Genomic DNA, 15,729 nt, shown 5'->3' with positions numbered 1-15,729 from the left:
CCATTATAATACCTACCAGGCATTAGAAACTAGAGTCTGGTATTAATAAATGCCTGTCACTTTTAGCGATGGCTTGTCCCATCTGCTATTAATTTCTGAAGAGATAAGACAAGACCATAACCATTTTGCTCAGTGCAGTAAGGTGAAAACTCACATATCAGGAAGTACTTCTTTCCATATATTTGAGGGTAGTGTGTAATAAAAAAATGTCATTTCCAATAAGCTCAGGGAAAAAAATCATATCCCAATAATAAAATCAGAACTAGAGGAATTCATTGCTTAGCTGTGGAGCCTCTGGCAGTTTGAGCAGACTATTTAACTTAATCCACTTCTGCTGCACAAGTTTGAAAGGCTCTATAATTAGAATTATACCTAGGGATGTCAAAAAGTGTCTGGATAGAGAAAGCTGCCTCTCAAAGTTTCAGATTTGTAGGTATATTTGTCTGAGTAAAACTCTGTTAAATGGGTTTTGCGGAACCTGGCACATCATCCTTTGTCTTCCTCTGCTCATGTTTCTGGATGCTGGATTTCTTTGTCACCCCTGCAGCCATAAATTAAATGTACCCCCAAAATACAAGGAAGAAGGAAGACATAAGTCCAAAAAACAGCCTTGGACACAAATAGTTCTCTGCAAACCCTGCTGACCAGGCTGTGGCCACCCTGCAGTCACTCTGCTTGCTCCTGGTAGAGCAGGAACTGGAGTCTTGCTTGGTGACGTGGCAAACCTCTGCCTCAAAAATCTGCCTGCTCCAGCCTGGCTCCACATACATGAAGTCATTGATCACATTCCTGGCTTTATACAGAAGATGAAGGCTTTCCCAAAACACAGTCCTAGCTTCTTCCATTCATAGACAGTGCTAAGCTCCAGGGTATCTTTTAAAGCCTACAGGTGAGGAGACACAAGAACCTGTCTACAGAAGAGGCTATTGGTACTCCTTGTGCTGATGCTGTTGATCTGGCATAAGAACAGCTCTTTCCAAATTTGTCTAATCATGTTCCAGTTCAACCTGGAACAAGCCCTTCCTCTTTGAAATTGATGTGGGGAGCTAATAAGAAATAAGGTTTCCTCCTCTGAGATGGGGACATCCACGTGAGCATTCTAGGTGCAGGCAGACCACAGTTATGCAAAGTTACAATACAGGAATGTTTTCTTTTTCATATAATCATAGAATGGTTTGGGTTGAAAGGGACCTTCAAGATCATCAAATTTGAGCCCCTAGTCATGGACAGGGACACCTTCCACTGCACCAAGTTGCTTAAAGCCCCATCCAGCTTGGCCTTGAACACTGTCAGGCATGGGGCTTCCACAACTCCTCTGGGCAACCTGTGCCAGCATCTCACTTCCTGTATATTCCTTTCCTAATAGGGCCCAATATCCATATTGCCTTCCTGCACTGCCTCTTATTACTGAGCTCACACTTTCAAAGAACATCCCTTTATAACCTCAAGATTTCATTCCAGCTCAATGAAATATTCAGCTCAAATGACATAACCGTATAGGCAGAGTAAGGACACTTATCTTCCCATACCCAGCCAGAAGATTTGTTGCTTTGAAAGGTAATTTGGAAATGGTCCTGAGTGATAAAGTCTTTTAACTCAGACTTTGCTTCCTATACCATTTACAGAATTAATGTATTTTACAGAGATACTGAGGTGATGGAACGTAATTAGAGGTATCCACGTTCAAATATGTTGCATATACAAGAACCTTTCATCCATAATTTGATAAGTCTTATGAAATATCTTGGAAATACTAAATGGTACACCATTAACAAACCTGTCACTGGGCATTAAATTACACAGTGTAGTGGCTAAAGACATTTTTAAAATATTAATATCAAAATAGCAGCATTTTGAGTGCATTTGTAACAATTTCCAGCAAAACCTGGGATACCAGTTATTATTTCTATTGCTCATGCAAAAGCAGTGGGCCACCTCAGGCACTGTAACTTCAGAGCTCCATTTTTCTTTCATTTAGACATACAACAAGGGCTCTGATACAGCTATGACAGTGCAGAAAATTCAGTTTCCATCTGGTGGAAGACTGTCCATACCTGGCAGCCAAATGTATCCCTAGTGTTTCCTACATTACACTTTAAAGAGCCCTATTTAACAAAATCTATAACCCCAAGCATATCCAATAGAAATACTTTCTGTATTAATTAATATGAAAAAAGCCCCCGTGTATGTATATGTGACATGAACATATTTTTCTATTCCAAATCAGGAAGGGGTATTGAAAATTTACTGAAGCCTGAATGCTGGCAGGGGGTGTTAATGTAGAGCGGATTACTTTATCCTTGTTGCAAAGGCTTCACCATTTCAGGATTCTGAATGCAAGAAATTTTTTTCAGATACACAGTTCCTAAAAGCAGTAAAAGTGATCACCTTAAACATGAGCAGTAGTTCCCTGTAGGGTTAAACACATCAACAAGAGTGAGAGGCACACACATAGGAATCAGCATCCAAATAGACAATTAATAAAACTACTATAATACACAAGGCAAACATCAGTAATGTAAACGGTGTAAGACTACCCATGTCTACAAATTCACATAGATGTGATTGTGCATTTACACACACATAGATATGGCTATGTTGGCACCTTGAGCACACCTTTTCATTGTGATCAATAGATATATTTACATTTTACAGTCATAAGCTTTCAGTAAGGCTTGGTTTGATTTTGGAAAAGACATTTTTACCATCAGTTGCTGAGAAGTTGCTGAGTGGTTGCTTTAGTATCTCTGCTGTACTATTCCCACACCTGTGTTTGTTCTAGCTAAAGTACAGTCCTAGAGAAAAATGTTATGGTCAAATTTAGTATTTATTGCTGATCATGAGGTCATACTTTGTTGCTGATTAAATGGAACAATGCTGGTGAAGTGAGCAGAGCTGCTGTGGTTTGGAACTGACTTAGCTGTTATCAAAGTCGATTCCCAGCCTTTTAGAGTAAAATACATTGTGGTGCTACACTGATATCGAGCAAGGCTTTTTTACAGAACTCACTGAGCTGTAAATTATACGTTCTGTCATGGTGCCCCCCCAGACAATATGTGCACAGCCGCTCTTTCTGAGCGCAGTGGTTAAAAGCCTCCAACTCTATTTGGCATCTTCCATTGTGTGAAGTTATCAGGAACTCCCAACGCCACCGGTCCTGCTGCCACTCCAAGGGGCATATTTCATCCCTGCACTCATGCACAGCTAGACAGAGGCAAACTGCTGAGGACAACAACTACCACGCAAATCAGCACAGGTAGAGGTCAGCGTTTTACTCTGCTGGTGGCTCAGAAACACCCGCTCTTTAACGCAATCAGAGCTGAAAATACGTTTTGAAAACATGCTTCTTCATATGCTAGGAACTCTGTGCTCCTGGCTGAATGGAGGTGGTGACCCGCAAAGTTGCTGAGAATGGAATTATATCGAGAACAAAGATGGGGAAATTTGCTTTTCTGGCTGCTGACCCACAGGATCTCTGCTTGCTAGCAGAGAAAATGGAGAGCACTGCTGTCTGACCCTATTGAGGGCTCCCTGACTAAAGGCCTCGTTCTGAAAAGGGCAACCAAAGTGAATCGCCAATAGAGCAGGGCAGTCTGCTGTGGCGGGGGAAACAAATAAATGCTGCTCTTTGTAAATGCTTCTTGCAGTCACAGCACAGAACTCCAGAAATACTGGGCTGGAGTAAGTCCTCTTACAAAACCTCTGCCCTAACAGGTGATCTAAACCATCTAGTCTGTCCCAAAGGGACTGAGCAGACACAGTTGGTAAAGATCACTAATGAGGCCTTCTACAGATTTCTCAGGAACTTGTTACTCTGCTCACTTATCACTAAAAAGGATATTTAAAAATTCCTATGACTAAAATCATAGGAAAATCCTCTTCCTAACCTGAATGCCCCCACTAGTACCCATTTCTCTTACTTTTTGCCATAGCTCTTATGAACCTGGAGAATGGATCATGCCTTTAATGTTTTCACAGACAGATATGTCTTTTCTCAAGTTTTTCTTCTCCAGACTAATTAACTCTAATTTATTCACTCTTTCCTTTATAGCTTATGCTTGTTTTTCTCTGAAACCTCCTGTCACTCTGTGTCATTCTTGATGCGCAGCCCCAAAAGGGAAGGCAGAAATTCCTCTGAGGCATTGTCAGTGCTGAGAAAGGTAGCAGGTTGCTTCACATGTCTTGCAAGCTGACTTCTGCTGGCACGTCTCGGTGCGTGCTGCGTGTGCGTGCTTCGTGACAGTGCCATCATTGTGCCACTACAAGCCCAGATGATCCCCCTTAGGGATGCTACCCAGCCGGTTGTTCCTCACCTGCCTGTGTGTGTCACTGACTATTTCTGCTGAAGTGAGTGCCTTCAGCATTCCCATACTGAAATTACCTTTTCAGGTGCAAGTACTCCAAGCTGTCAAGCTTGTTTTGAATTTAATTCTGCCCTCCATTTTACTTGCAAACAATTTCAGCTTTACATGAACTGATTTAATAGCATGAGTTTCATTATCCAGGCTAGTGAAAATATGGTATGCTAGTATGTTCAAAAGAGAAGTTCAAGAAAGTCCAGACCTTATTTTGTCCATCCTTTTGCTTAAGGAGTGAGTCACTAGTATTTACTCTCTGAGCAAGACTACCCATCAGTTTTGTTCTGCCCTACAGAAGCTTAATTACTGTCACACATCTCTCAAGCATAAAATTAGTGCTGAGGTAGTGTTAGAAGCCTTACTAAAGCCCAGCTATAATATCTTATTCCATGTCTACATGGCATTATCCCATTGGCAAAGAAAATTAGATTGATCTGACACTACTTTTGAAAGGTGTTTTTAAAAGTTTTATTAACTATTGCAGAATTTTTCTAGGATTTGATGTTTAACTGACTGATCTACCAAATTCTGATCTATTCCCCAAATTTCCTTTCTTACTGTTTTGAAGGGAGATGAATAGAGAAGTTCCTGTCTGTCTTTCAGTGTCTCCCCTGCTTTCTGCACCCTCCAGGGCAGCTTCTGTCTTTCCTGAGGTTGCTTCAGGTACCTCTGAATGAAGTCACCTTTGCTAGAGAACAGAGCAATTTGCAAAAAAACCTTTAGGGTTTGTTGTAATTAAGGGTGGATTTGAATAAAAGCTTTAAAAATCAGTAGAAAAATGATGAAACATTAACACCAGTGTCAACAGTTTACCAGTGTTACTGTATTGTCTTTGGGTACCTTAACACTAACTCAAGTAAAACTTTGGTTTCCCTTTGAAATGGGCAGCATTTTCCTCATTTAACAGATGGGAAAGTAAAGATCTGAGTATATGAAATGCTCATTCATGTCTAATTTTTGAGAGAGAAGTACACAGCATCTCTTTCTCAGGATGTCACTCTGAAACAGTCAGGCTTCACTCAGCAAAAGGATTTTTATGTCTCATTCCAAATAAATCCCTTAAGCCATGCTGCCCATCAGTAACCAAACCAGAAAGGAAAGCCAGACTCAGCATCTAGCTCTCAAACCGGTGCACAGAACAAAACCTCACTGCCTTTGCAGAAGGAAAACAGCCTCACAGGTTTTTGCATGTAGGAAAACCTATAAAAGCTCTTTTATCTCTCATAAGGAAAAAGCAGAAAAACATATCACATGCAAAGCCAGAGTCCCAGAGGAAGGGCCTGAGCTGATTTCATAGAGTGCAAAAATGGTGTCATTTTAGCAGCCTGGGGAGATAGGAAATACTGATGGAGAAAAAAACCTATCAGATGTTGGGAAAGTTTTCCTCATGACAAAGCCAAAGAAAGACCATTTATCTGGTTGTGGCTACATACTTCTACAGACCAGTTATCTTAGATGGTTAGGAATTGCTTAGGTATACTACATCTGATCCTGTAGCTAGGAAGATTATTAATGGGTGCTTTTCCCCTCTTTGCCATAACTCTAAAATGCACTAGTATTAAACCCCCTTTTAGGTGGGAACCTCCCAGTGTTTTGTTTGTACATCAAGTCAATTATGAAAAGCTTTTCTCTGAATGAGGCAGACACATTTTTCAGGAAAAGGCATAAATAATGATGTGACTCTTTCTACAGTTAGTAAAGGTGATTAAAACTGCTGTCTAAACCTCACCGGAGGCACATCCTCCTCTCCTCCAGCCCTGCTCCATATTGGCACATAGGTGCCTACCCAAAATACATTTCCTAGGATCTGCTAAGGGCAGGGAAGCCCCTTGAATTACTGAAATGCTTTGCCAGTAGGACTGGAATATACTGGGGCAGATGGTGGTGCCTACCCAGGGAGTGCTGCAAGCAAGGGGAACAGAAGGAGGAAACAAGCCAGTTGTATCACATTTAACAGAGGTACCAGAGCTGCACTTTGCTCTCCTGTCATATTATTTCCACATACTTCTTCAAGAAGTGTGATACTCTCAGTGGAAAGGCTTAATGGGAAATATTTTCTTGGTTTTGTTACTGAAAGAGCATTCACTTTCTGACTGGCTTTGGCTACTAACATAACAAACTCAGTCAAGCAGGTGGTACACAGGAGTGATCAGAAATTCAATTTGCAGCCACCTCATTTCCCTCAGAAAAGTGAGGCAGATAACTTTGAAAAATTAGGCACCTGACCACGCATTTAAACTTGCGTGAAAAAAACCCATTTCTTCAAGGAAATCTTCTATGCTTTTAACAATAGGAATTTCTCACATTAAAAAATAGATAAGATTTAAGGAAGAAATTCTTCACAGTGACAGTGAGAAGGAACTGGAACTGGTCGCCTGGAGAAGCTGTGGATGCTCCATCCCTGCCAGTATTCAAGCCCAGGTTGGATGGGATTCTGAGCAAGCTGATGCAGTGGAAGCTTCCCTGCCCATGTCAAGGGGTATGGAACTACAGGGTCTTTAATGTGCCCTCCAACCCAAACTATTCTATTATTCTCTCTGATTCCATGAAATCATCTTGGCCTTGATCTATAAGGCCAAGATGACACAGAAGTACTCATGTCTCTCATTACCTTCCCAGATGGCAAACTAAGCCAACTAAGTATCTGGGGTCGAGCTGTTGGAAGGAAATCACAAGCTGATCTTGCCTTACTCTCTGCTCCTAAGAGGGCTGGTCACAAAATCAGATGCAAGAGCTGACGTTACCCCTGCTCCAAGCCATGGCAAGTGCAACAATCAATTCCTCTGTGCTTTCCCTTTCTGCTTCAGAAAAGGAAGGGACACAGTATTTTCAAGAGTTATTCAAATGAGCAGCTAATCAGTGAAAGCCCAGAAGTGGCCATCTGGGTTAGCAGCCACCAGTCCTCCCTGCCAGGCCTGGCTCATGCCCTTTTAGCACTATCCACACTTCATTTTTATCTTGTGGTTTACAGAGGTGCGCACAATCTGTTTGGGTCCTGAGTTGAGCTCACAAGGATGTTTTTAGCTGAAGGGACACTTCAGAAGGAGAAACTGGTGTGGGAGGCAGAGCCTTTCATGTCTCCTCCCTGAACAAAGAAATGTTCAGTGGTCCCAGCACTGGGTTAGCACAGCTCCCCTCCCTTTAGAAAGGAAAAAAGGACAAGTTATCTTGCACAAGGCAACTTCAATGCAACGTGTGGAATTTAGAACATTTTAGGATGGAAAAGGCAGACAGTGCTCGTAATCTGACAGCTAAAAAACCACCAGTGTAAAAATCTCACAGATGAGCATCATCTCTGCCTTTCCTGTGCAATCAAAACTGTAGCTGCCTTAAGATCTCACCACTAAACAACACCACTTCCCCCTAGCTCTGGCAGCTGCTGTGTCACCACTTGTACGACTCCCAGCCCAAACAAGGACAGCTCCACACAGCCATTTCTGCCTTTCACCTCTTGTTCTCATATTCTGTCTGGTTGCTGAACCCCCTCACCACCCTGACTCTGCTCTCCTTTCACCCTGTCCCACCAAAACTGTCAGAGGTACTGTGGGTGGCTCAGAAGTAAAGAAAAAACTTGCTTTTATCAAGTTTAGGAATATTATTTCTAACTGTATTCCCCAAGCCACAGCGGAAAGAATTATTTTCTTCTAAAGGATGGAGAGCTGTGACAAGGTTTGTTTCCAGCACAAAGGTGCCTTGGGAAAATGATGATAGAAATTTTTAGGCTGAAAAAGGCCTGTAAGATCAACAAGTCCCTCTGATGAAAAAATAAAGCATTTGATTGTAATGCATCAGACATATCCATTTGCACACATAAAAAATATAAGCTCCACATCTCCCTAGGTATACAGAGTGCCATGCCAAGGGCATTTCTGGTGCAGAGATATCCACAGTTTACATTGACTCCAGTGTTACCGGTCGTGCTCTGGGAATCACTTAGCCAGCTGAAACTATAGGATACCTACCCCCAGCTGTAGGCACTGTGGGGATCACCACAGGCACTGAAGTCATGTGAGAAGGGGGTTGCCAGCTTGCCCCAGTTCAGTAGGGGTCATGCAGACTCGTGTGCACACAAAAAGGAAAGGAAATGTGAGGCAGCAGCCTTTGCAACCCAGCTATCCAGAGACGATCATCCAGACCATTAAGATCCCAACCACTCTTAAGAATAGGTTTCCAGGAACTGAACTCAATGAGGAGTCCCTGGGCAAGCCTGAAGGGAACTGCGTCTTCCTGCCAGTTAAGCAAAATGCATTGTGAACTCTAAGAAACACTAGAACCTCGTAACATCCTCTTTCCAGATCCCAAACCGCCAGACATTAAAGCCAGCTTTCCATATGCCATTCCCCACAGAGCGAAAACATGAACTTTGGGAAGCAGCCAGTCAAAAACAAAATCATAAAATAGCTCCAGATCCCATGATGGCCTTGCAAAATCTTCAGTGACTGTTTCAGCAAAGACTACAAGTATTTTGCAGCACAGCTGTTGAAATAGATAAAGGAGCAATTTATGATGTGAATAGCAACTTTGGCTCACGAGCAACGTAAGGAATAAACTAGTCCAGCAGGCAAACAAAACCTGGATACATACCAACACAGGTGTGTCCTTTGTACAGCCCAAAGGGGAGCGAAGGGGCTCGTGGGTCTTTTCCACGGGGTAGAGGGGAGGAAGAGGCAGCATTCAGAACAAACAAGAGCCAGAGGATGCAGAATAAATTAAGGAATGTTTGCCTACACTCCTTCATCCTAAGGAAGGAAAAAAGGAAGAAGTCAGGCAAGAAGGGTGCAGGTGGACCTGTATTCCCTTAACTCTCAGGGGCTATCCTGCATCAGTGCACCTTGAGGAGAAAGGAGACTGGCGTGCCTGTGCAGCTGGAATTAACACAGGAACAGATTCCCAGGCGGGGACAGAGACATCTGCCCTCTCATGGGGTGCATGGAGGATCCCACACTCGCACATTGCTGATGCTCTCCCGACTCCTCAGCCCCTCTCAGGCCCTGCCACCCATCAAACCCAGCAGGTCCCACAGACCCGGGCACGCTGTGACCAGGCTGGGAGAATGCCCCTGTGGCCCTGGCCCCGGGCTGCTCTCCACACCCCCACGCGACCCCGCTGCCCCACGGGCAGCTCTTCCCAACCTGCTGGCCTGGGAGGACCAAGAGGGTTGGATGGACAGCTCTGGCTCAGCGCTCCCGTGTCTCCTGCAGTAGCAGCGGATGACTAACGACCTTGAACCACAGTGGCTGCCAGAGCCACTCAGCATTAATAACACAGGACACTCCCCTGAACAACTAGTGTTGCAAAAAGGGAAAAAGAAAAAAAAACCAACTCCACAAACCCTTCCCCCTGCGCCGTCACTCCTCTGCCCTCCTCCGCAGAAAAGAAAGAAAATATCTCTCTCTGGCTGTTTCTGTAAAATTTCTGACCGGGGTTTCCGTTCGGGAGGACTGTGTGTGAAAAATGAAAGAAGCTGCTCAAGACTGAGCCGCAGGGCTGGGAGGGATGGGGCTGCTGTGCTGGGCGTTTGCCAGGGCTTTAGTTCTGCTGGGACTGAGGCATAGGGATGGGAGACAGCTGCCAGTGTGAGGGTAGCACTGGGAGCTGAACCCCTGTTCCCATCAGCTTTGAGCACATTCATTTGCAGTCCCCAGCTGCCTGAGTGCCTTGAGAAATCCTGCGCTGTTCCTGCTTTGGTAGTCACAACAGCTAAAGGTTTCCCTGGCTCTATTTTTTTTTAATCCCTCAGACAAGGCATAAACCAGTCATTCCCCAGCCTGAAGCAAAAGCAAAGTAAAACATGTTTAAATGATGTGACTTCAGAGGTGGAACAAGTCCAAACAGCTACATCCCAGACACTGTGGATACAAAGATGGCTTTAAGGAGTCAATTCAGGACTGAGGCACTGGAGGCCCAATGCTGTGTCCCATCAGGGCAAGTCTCTTCCCCTCACAGTGGGCAATGGGTACTCATCTTTCCTGTCCTTGTCTGTCTCTTTCAGAAGCGGGCAGGCCAATGACATGGGTTGCTAAATGACAATGAGGAACCTGAATCATAAAGTATCCCTACATGCTTCCCAGGAATAATTAAAAAAGACCTATAAATGGTGTTGTAAAAAAAACCCAAACAGAGGCGATATTAAAATCAGCAATTCACAGCCAATTCCTGCAGACCAACATGATCACACATAGACCAGATCCGCTTCAGTATTTAATGTGTTTTTTTGCAAACCGCTTCCTTCCTTGGGAACTTCCCCTATGACTTTTTAAAGACAGTCCCAAAAAGTTTGATAAGGAGGATTTGCCTTGTGCTAATGATGAGATAATCCAGTGGCTCTGGGGAAAAAAAAAAGGCTATAAAATCTTCAATGTGAATACAAATCACTGTCTATTTCCTTTCTTTAAGCTGAGCCATTTGCTTTCAAATATATGCTTTCCTTTGAAAAATATAAAAAATAATTAAACCCAAAATAAAGGTTATAGATGTTGCCCGAGTTTTGCAGAACTGTTTCTGCTTATCATTTTCCCTATAGCTAGAAATGCTGGTTTTCTTTCTCTCTTTTTTTTTTTTTAATAGCAGATAAACAAAAATCATAGTGCAAAGTACCTTATCCATATGCCAATCCTACTGAAATCTGCAGGATGTTTTTCTTAACACTATAAAAACTTGCTATAAAAAGACACAGCTACAGCGACTGCAGCTCCATTAAACCCTTTTTAACACACATATCACTTGGTTCCCAATGACACTTTGAAGTCCTTTAAAATTCTGCTTATTGGCTCATGAGTGCTTGCTGCAAAAGCAGAGTGCTAATAATAGGCAAGAAAAACCTTCCTAGCAGAAAGGTCTTCAGAATGGTCTCTGCTTTATAACTATTGCAAAACACAAAGCAAAACAACGGCACTTATGAAATATAGAGATAGATCCCAAGCTGCTCCTAGGCATGTAAACCTGCAAAGCATGTAGCTGAGGCCTGTAACCAGCTGTGTGATTTTCTTTCATTTTAGCCTGTGGAAAGAGTGGTGAGATAACTCTATGTTTAACACAGAGCTGCTTTGCACTTTACCTTATGCATTAGTTAAGCTCTTAAACCAATTGTAAAAAAAAAAACCCAAAGCTTTTAAAATTTGCAGTCTGGTCAGAGAAATGGGGGATTTGCATACTTAGATTTAGAGGACAGTTGGGAAGGTGAACCCCTCCCCTCCCACTGGCCCCTCCCCAGATCGGTGTGAAGTCTTTCTTCTTCCCACTCAAATCAGATAACAAATCCTGCCTTTTGCCAAGCAGATTTTATATAACTTCTGAGTCCCTGACACATTAAGACCTAAAGCTGTCTTGGTACAGAAGCAGAGGAGCACTTGATGTTGCCTTTTAATTTTAGTAAGTGCATAAATGATGTTAATGGGAGGTAAAAAACAAATTAGGCCTGTCCCAAAGGATGAGATTTGATCATACATGCTTCCATTAGGTTGTGCACAACACCCAAGCCAGAGAAGCAGACCTAGGTCAAGGGTGACTCAAGAGATGCTGCCTGCCTAGAAATAAAGAATATGAGAGCTGGAGCAAAGGGAGCTCTGCCCTCTGCAATGCACCAGCTGCAGAGAGGTGACCCCAAAAGGGCCCAGCAGGGTCACCCTACAGCTTTTGACCATCTTTGTCTGTGGGATTGCATTTTATTGAAATGGTATGCTCTGGCTCACCCCTGGAAAATGTATGGTTATCCCAAGTCTGTACCCTCCCTGCAGTATGGTGTGTCTGTAACCTGATTGGCCGGAGAATCTATGCGCGCCCACTTTGAATCCCTCTGTGAAGAGTGCAAACGGAGAGGGCTCTCTCTCTTTGCCCTTGAAACCTCCGGGGGCTCCGCTGCTCTTCCCTTCCCCCTCTCCTCTTCCCCCTCTCCCCTTCCCTTCCCCCTCTCCCTCAGTGACCATGCTGCCTTCCTAGGGTCGAACTCCAAATAAATCCTCATCTCATCAGCACCTCACCAGCCGTCTGGAGTCTCCTTGCCTACCAGCATGTGAACACCCACGAGCCTAAAGCCCGGGGGACTCCCGGGGAACCCTCCCCGGGGACCCCCCTAAAATCAAAATTACATTTGTCTTCCCAGCTCTATTGTTTTTTCAATATGTTTGCAACCTGGGCTTGCAGCAGGTTCAGCCAGGTGGCAGAGCAGTGTAGTTCAGATGGGTTCTGAGAACTACTGGGGCTGCTCAGGGTTGTCACAGCCCACGAATGCCTCAGGGCCCTGACACTTGCCTTTGGGGACCATGAGAGCCAAGTGGGTGGAGAAACAAACTCTGCAGAAGTGCTCCTGGACACCCCATTAAGTACCTGCCTGCAGCATTACTCACCTAAGTAGTGCTGTGAATGCAGTCAACAATTTGTCTCTCTGAATCTCCACATGTTGCTTTTGAAGATGGGGCAGGGACAGTGCAGAGCCAGAGGTGCTGTGAGATCACCATGTCTTGCAGAAGGGAAACCCTCAGTGCCCTGAAATAACCCAGCTCCACAGTCATTCTCTTGCTATTACACAGAAGACATAGAGTCAGTTGATTTTTTTCAAGGCTGATTTTGGACTGGTGATAATATATGCATAAATAAATACACATGTATATCCATGATATACACTGGCCCACCTGCTGCTGTTTCCTGCTGAAGAAATGGAAAGGCCCACAGCTCCCTCCATTGAGCACACAGATCAGGAGGGATGTACATTACTGTGCAGAGTTTTGGTTAAATTCTGCTCTAAAGGAAAGTCCTACAGCTCTCTGTATTTGAGCACAGGATGCCAGGACACACTGAAGAGCATGCTCAGCTCACCCAGCTTGATCCAGTCTATATTTTTTGGGTGTTTTAGCACATGTGGGGATCCCCAGAGCTAAATCTCTGTACATGTACACATGTACAGGCCAGTATCAAGTGTGATGTGTGGGGGACACACCTTGTAGGGGAGAGCTTTGGTTGGGGGGTCACCAGAGAGGCTGCAGGGGCCCATAGAGTGCCCCACTTGGTAACTCCCAGCCCAAGCACTCCAGCCACAGCCTCAAGCCTCTCTCACTTTAAGCAGAGCTGAGGGAAACTTGCACACGTGCTGGCTGCCAAAAACCCGAGGCAAAAACATGCAAAGACAAGCCTGAATTTCCATGATGGCAGAGCGCTGTTAGGGTACGTGCTTAGCTAGTGATGAAATACAATCCTCTAGGCTGATCCCAAGAGCAGGAGTATGGTTTCTGGAGTTTGAAGGATTCACAACATTTGTCCATTTCTCGTGTTTCCGTATGAATTCCTGACTCCTAACGTTCATTGGTTTGGGTGGTGGTGCCAAATCAGGTAAGGGACAGGTACAATTTCAGCCGCCATCTTTGCTGCCCCCTATAGAGGTGCAATGGAACTGAGTTAGGGTTTCTGATTTTCTGAGTAAGGTCTTGAAACACGATTTAAGGGTCACCCCTTCCCTGTAGGGAGCAACATGTGATTGCCACTAGACCTCTGAAATGAGATGTGAGGATGAAGTTAGTTTTGATGCTGCATTCTATAATGGGTCCCTAAAGATCTGTTTATGGATACAGCAAACACATTGAACAAAGCCATGAAAAAGAAAAGAGACTGGAAAATACTTCAGTGAAGCCCCCAAACAGAACAAGCAAGAATTGGTTTGTCATCTGTCAGGATTAGGGGCCACTTAGTTGAAAAAAGAAATATGAAATAGTTATCTTACAAAACGAGATCAGCTGGCAGTATATATTTCTCTATCCTATTCTGTCCAAGTCACTGCACATGTAACATATTTTTTTTTCCTGTTTGGGTAGATTCTTTTACATATTGATTTTTTAAGATATATGCATTTTTTTCTCTTTGTCACATTCATGCATGCATTTTTATGATGATTAAATGTTATGTTGGAAGGTTTTCTCTCCCTTTGTTTCCTCTTTGATGTGCTGTTCAGTTCTTAAGGGAATAGATATAAGCCTTGTATTTTTGTGTCTGGAGAGATAAAACCTGCAGGAAGAAGCCTTTAGATCAAAGATCCTCTCGGCCCCTTTTCTTCCTTTTATTTTCAAAACGTCGTCCTTTGTGCCCTTTGACTCTGAAGTTCCCAGTGGTTTCTTGCGTTGGTTATTTTTCATTACTGCTCTCCAAATTTCTCTGACTGTCATAAGCATCTCTGCGGTTGGTGCATTATCACTGGCACAGATGAACATTTCCAGAGCCCCATGTGGATTTGTGACTGCACCACAGCCAACTGAGTCATTCCCTCTGCCCCAGTTTCCTTATCAGTTGCTGCTTGCAGTTCAAGTTATGTGTCTATTTCAGAGCCTCTCCATCTCATTGTCATTCAAAGCTGCAGGGAAAGCATTTGAACCAGTATTTTCTTACACTTGTATCCAAAAATTTGTTCCAAGTTATTGCCACGCTGTAGCTGAGATGATTATCCTTTATTCTGTCACCTTTAATGAAATTAACTGTCCCAGCTTGCAAGGCTGTTGATATCTGTGCTCTTAGACATGTAAATAACTGACATGACTAACTTCAGTTTGGGTACAACAAAATGTGGGAACAAGCCTCTTAAGGCTTTCAAACAGGGAACGCATGAAAAATACAGCTACATCACCTTGCACACTTGTTCACAGCAGGCTGGGCACTTCTGGGAAGGTCTAGCTGTTAGGGTTGACAAAAGGGGGTGACTTTGGATTTTCCTTCAAAGATGGCTTTCTGCAAAGTGGAGATCAGATGAACTGCACTTTCAAAGTGTATTTCTCACTACTGCCTGTAAGGAGCCCGACAGTGATTTACATGGTTTAGTGGTGGACTTGACAGTGCTGGGTTAACGGTTAAACTTGATGATCCTAAAGTCTTTTTCCAAAGTAAATGATGCTATGCCTCTGTGATTATTGGTGGTGCAGTACATTTCCTTATTTGTTTGATATTGGCACAAAAAACCAAACTTGGCTCTTGTGTTCTTACTGTGCGCGGATGACCAGAAGTAATCTTGTGAACATAGATTTTGCAGTCTGAGTTCTGTGGGCACAGCTGTGGGCCTTTTCCAATCTAAAGAAGACCTAATTCTTGCTATTATCAAGACAAAAATACCCCAAACCCTCAACTCTGACAATTAAGGAGCAAGAGAGTGTGGCAATATTACTGAAAGACTTGTTGGAGGCCCTAGATAAGAGAGTCACTCACAGCCAGCTGTAAATAAAGTCAGGAAGCCTGGGACACACTCTCTGCTCCCCTGCAGTTTGGGTACTCATTTAAATCCCAGAGAAGTGAGATCCAAGCATTACCAACTCAGTGTGATTATTGCCTTGCCATAAATAGCTAGTAGCCTGCTAGGCAAGCCAAAATCCCATCTACTGCATCGATCCCTGCAGCACTG

At 43.7% G+C, this 15,729-nt stretch overlaps 1 protein-coding gene across 2 annotated transcripts in view; it reads right to left on the bottom strand.

Annotated features, from left to right (window-relative positions):
• Nucleotides 1–9,648, bottom strand: part of AOAH (acyloxyacyl hydrolase) — a 73,254-nt gene extending 63,606 nt beyond the window's left edge. For both annotated transcript variants that reach the window (XM_063406560.1, XM_063406571.1), the window contains exons 1-2: nt 9,491–9,648; nt 8,943–9,097 (exon numbers count right to left, since the gene is read on the bottom strand). In XM_063406560.1, coding sequence (XP_063262630.1) covers nt 8,943–9,097; nt 9,491–9,615 — 280 coding nt within the window. In that variant the 5' untranslated portion in view covers nt 9,616–9,648. The remainder of the gene's footprint in view (nt 1–8,942; nt 9,098–9,490) is intronic.
• Between the last annotated feature and the right edge of the window lie 6,081 nt (nt 9,649–15,729).

The sequence above is a fragment of the Prinia subflava genome, chromosome 1 (genome assembly GCF_021018805.1).
Source record: "Prinia subflava isolate CZ2003 ecotype Zambia chromosome 1, Cam_Psub_1.2, whole genome shotgun sequence".
In the NCBI taxonomy this organism is placed as follows: domain Eukaryota; kingdom Metazoa; phylum Chordata; class Aves; order Passeriformes; family Cisticolidae; genus Prinia; species Prinia subflava.
The sequence above is the reverse complement of the archived record's forward strand: the minus strand, read 5'-3'. Positions and strand labels throughout refer to the sequence as shown.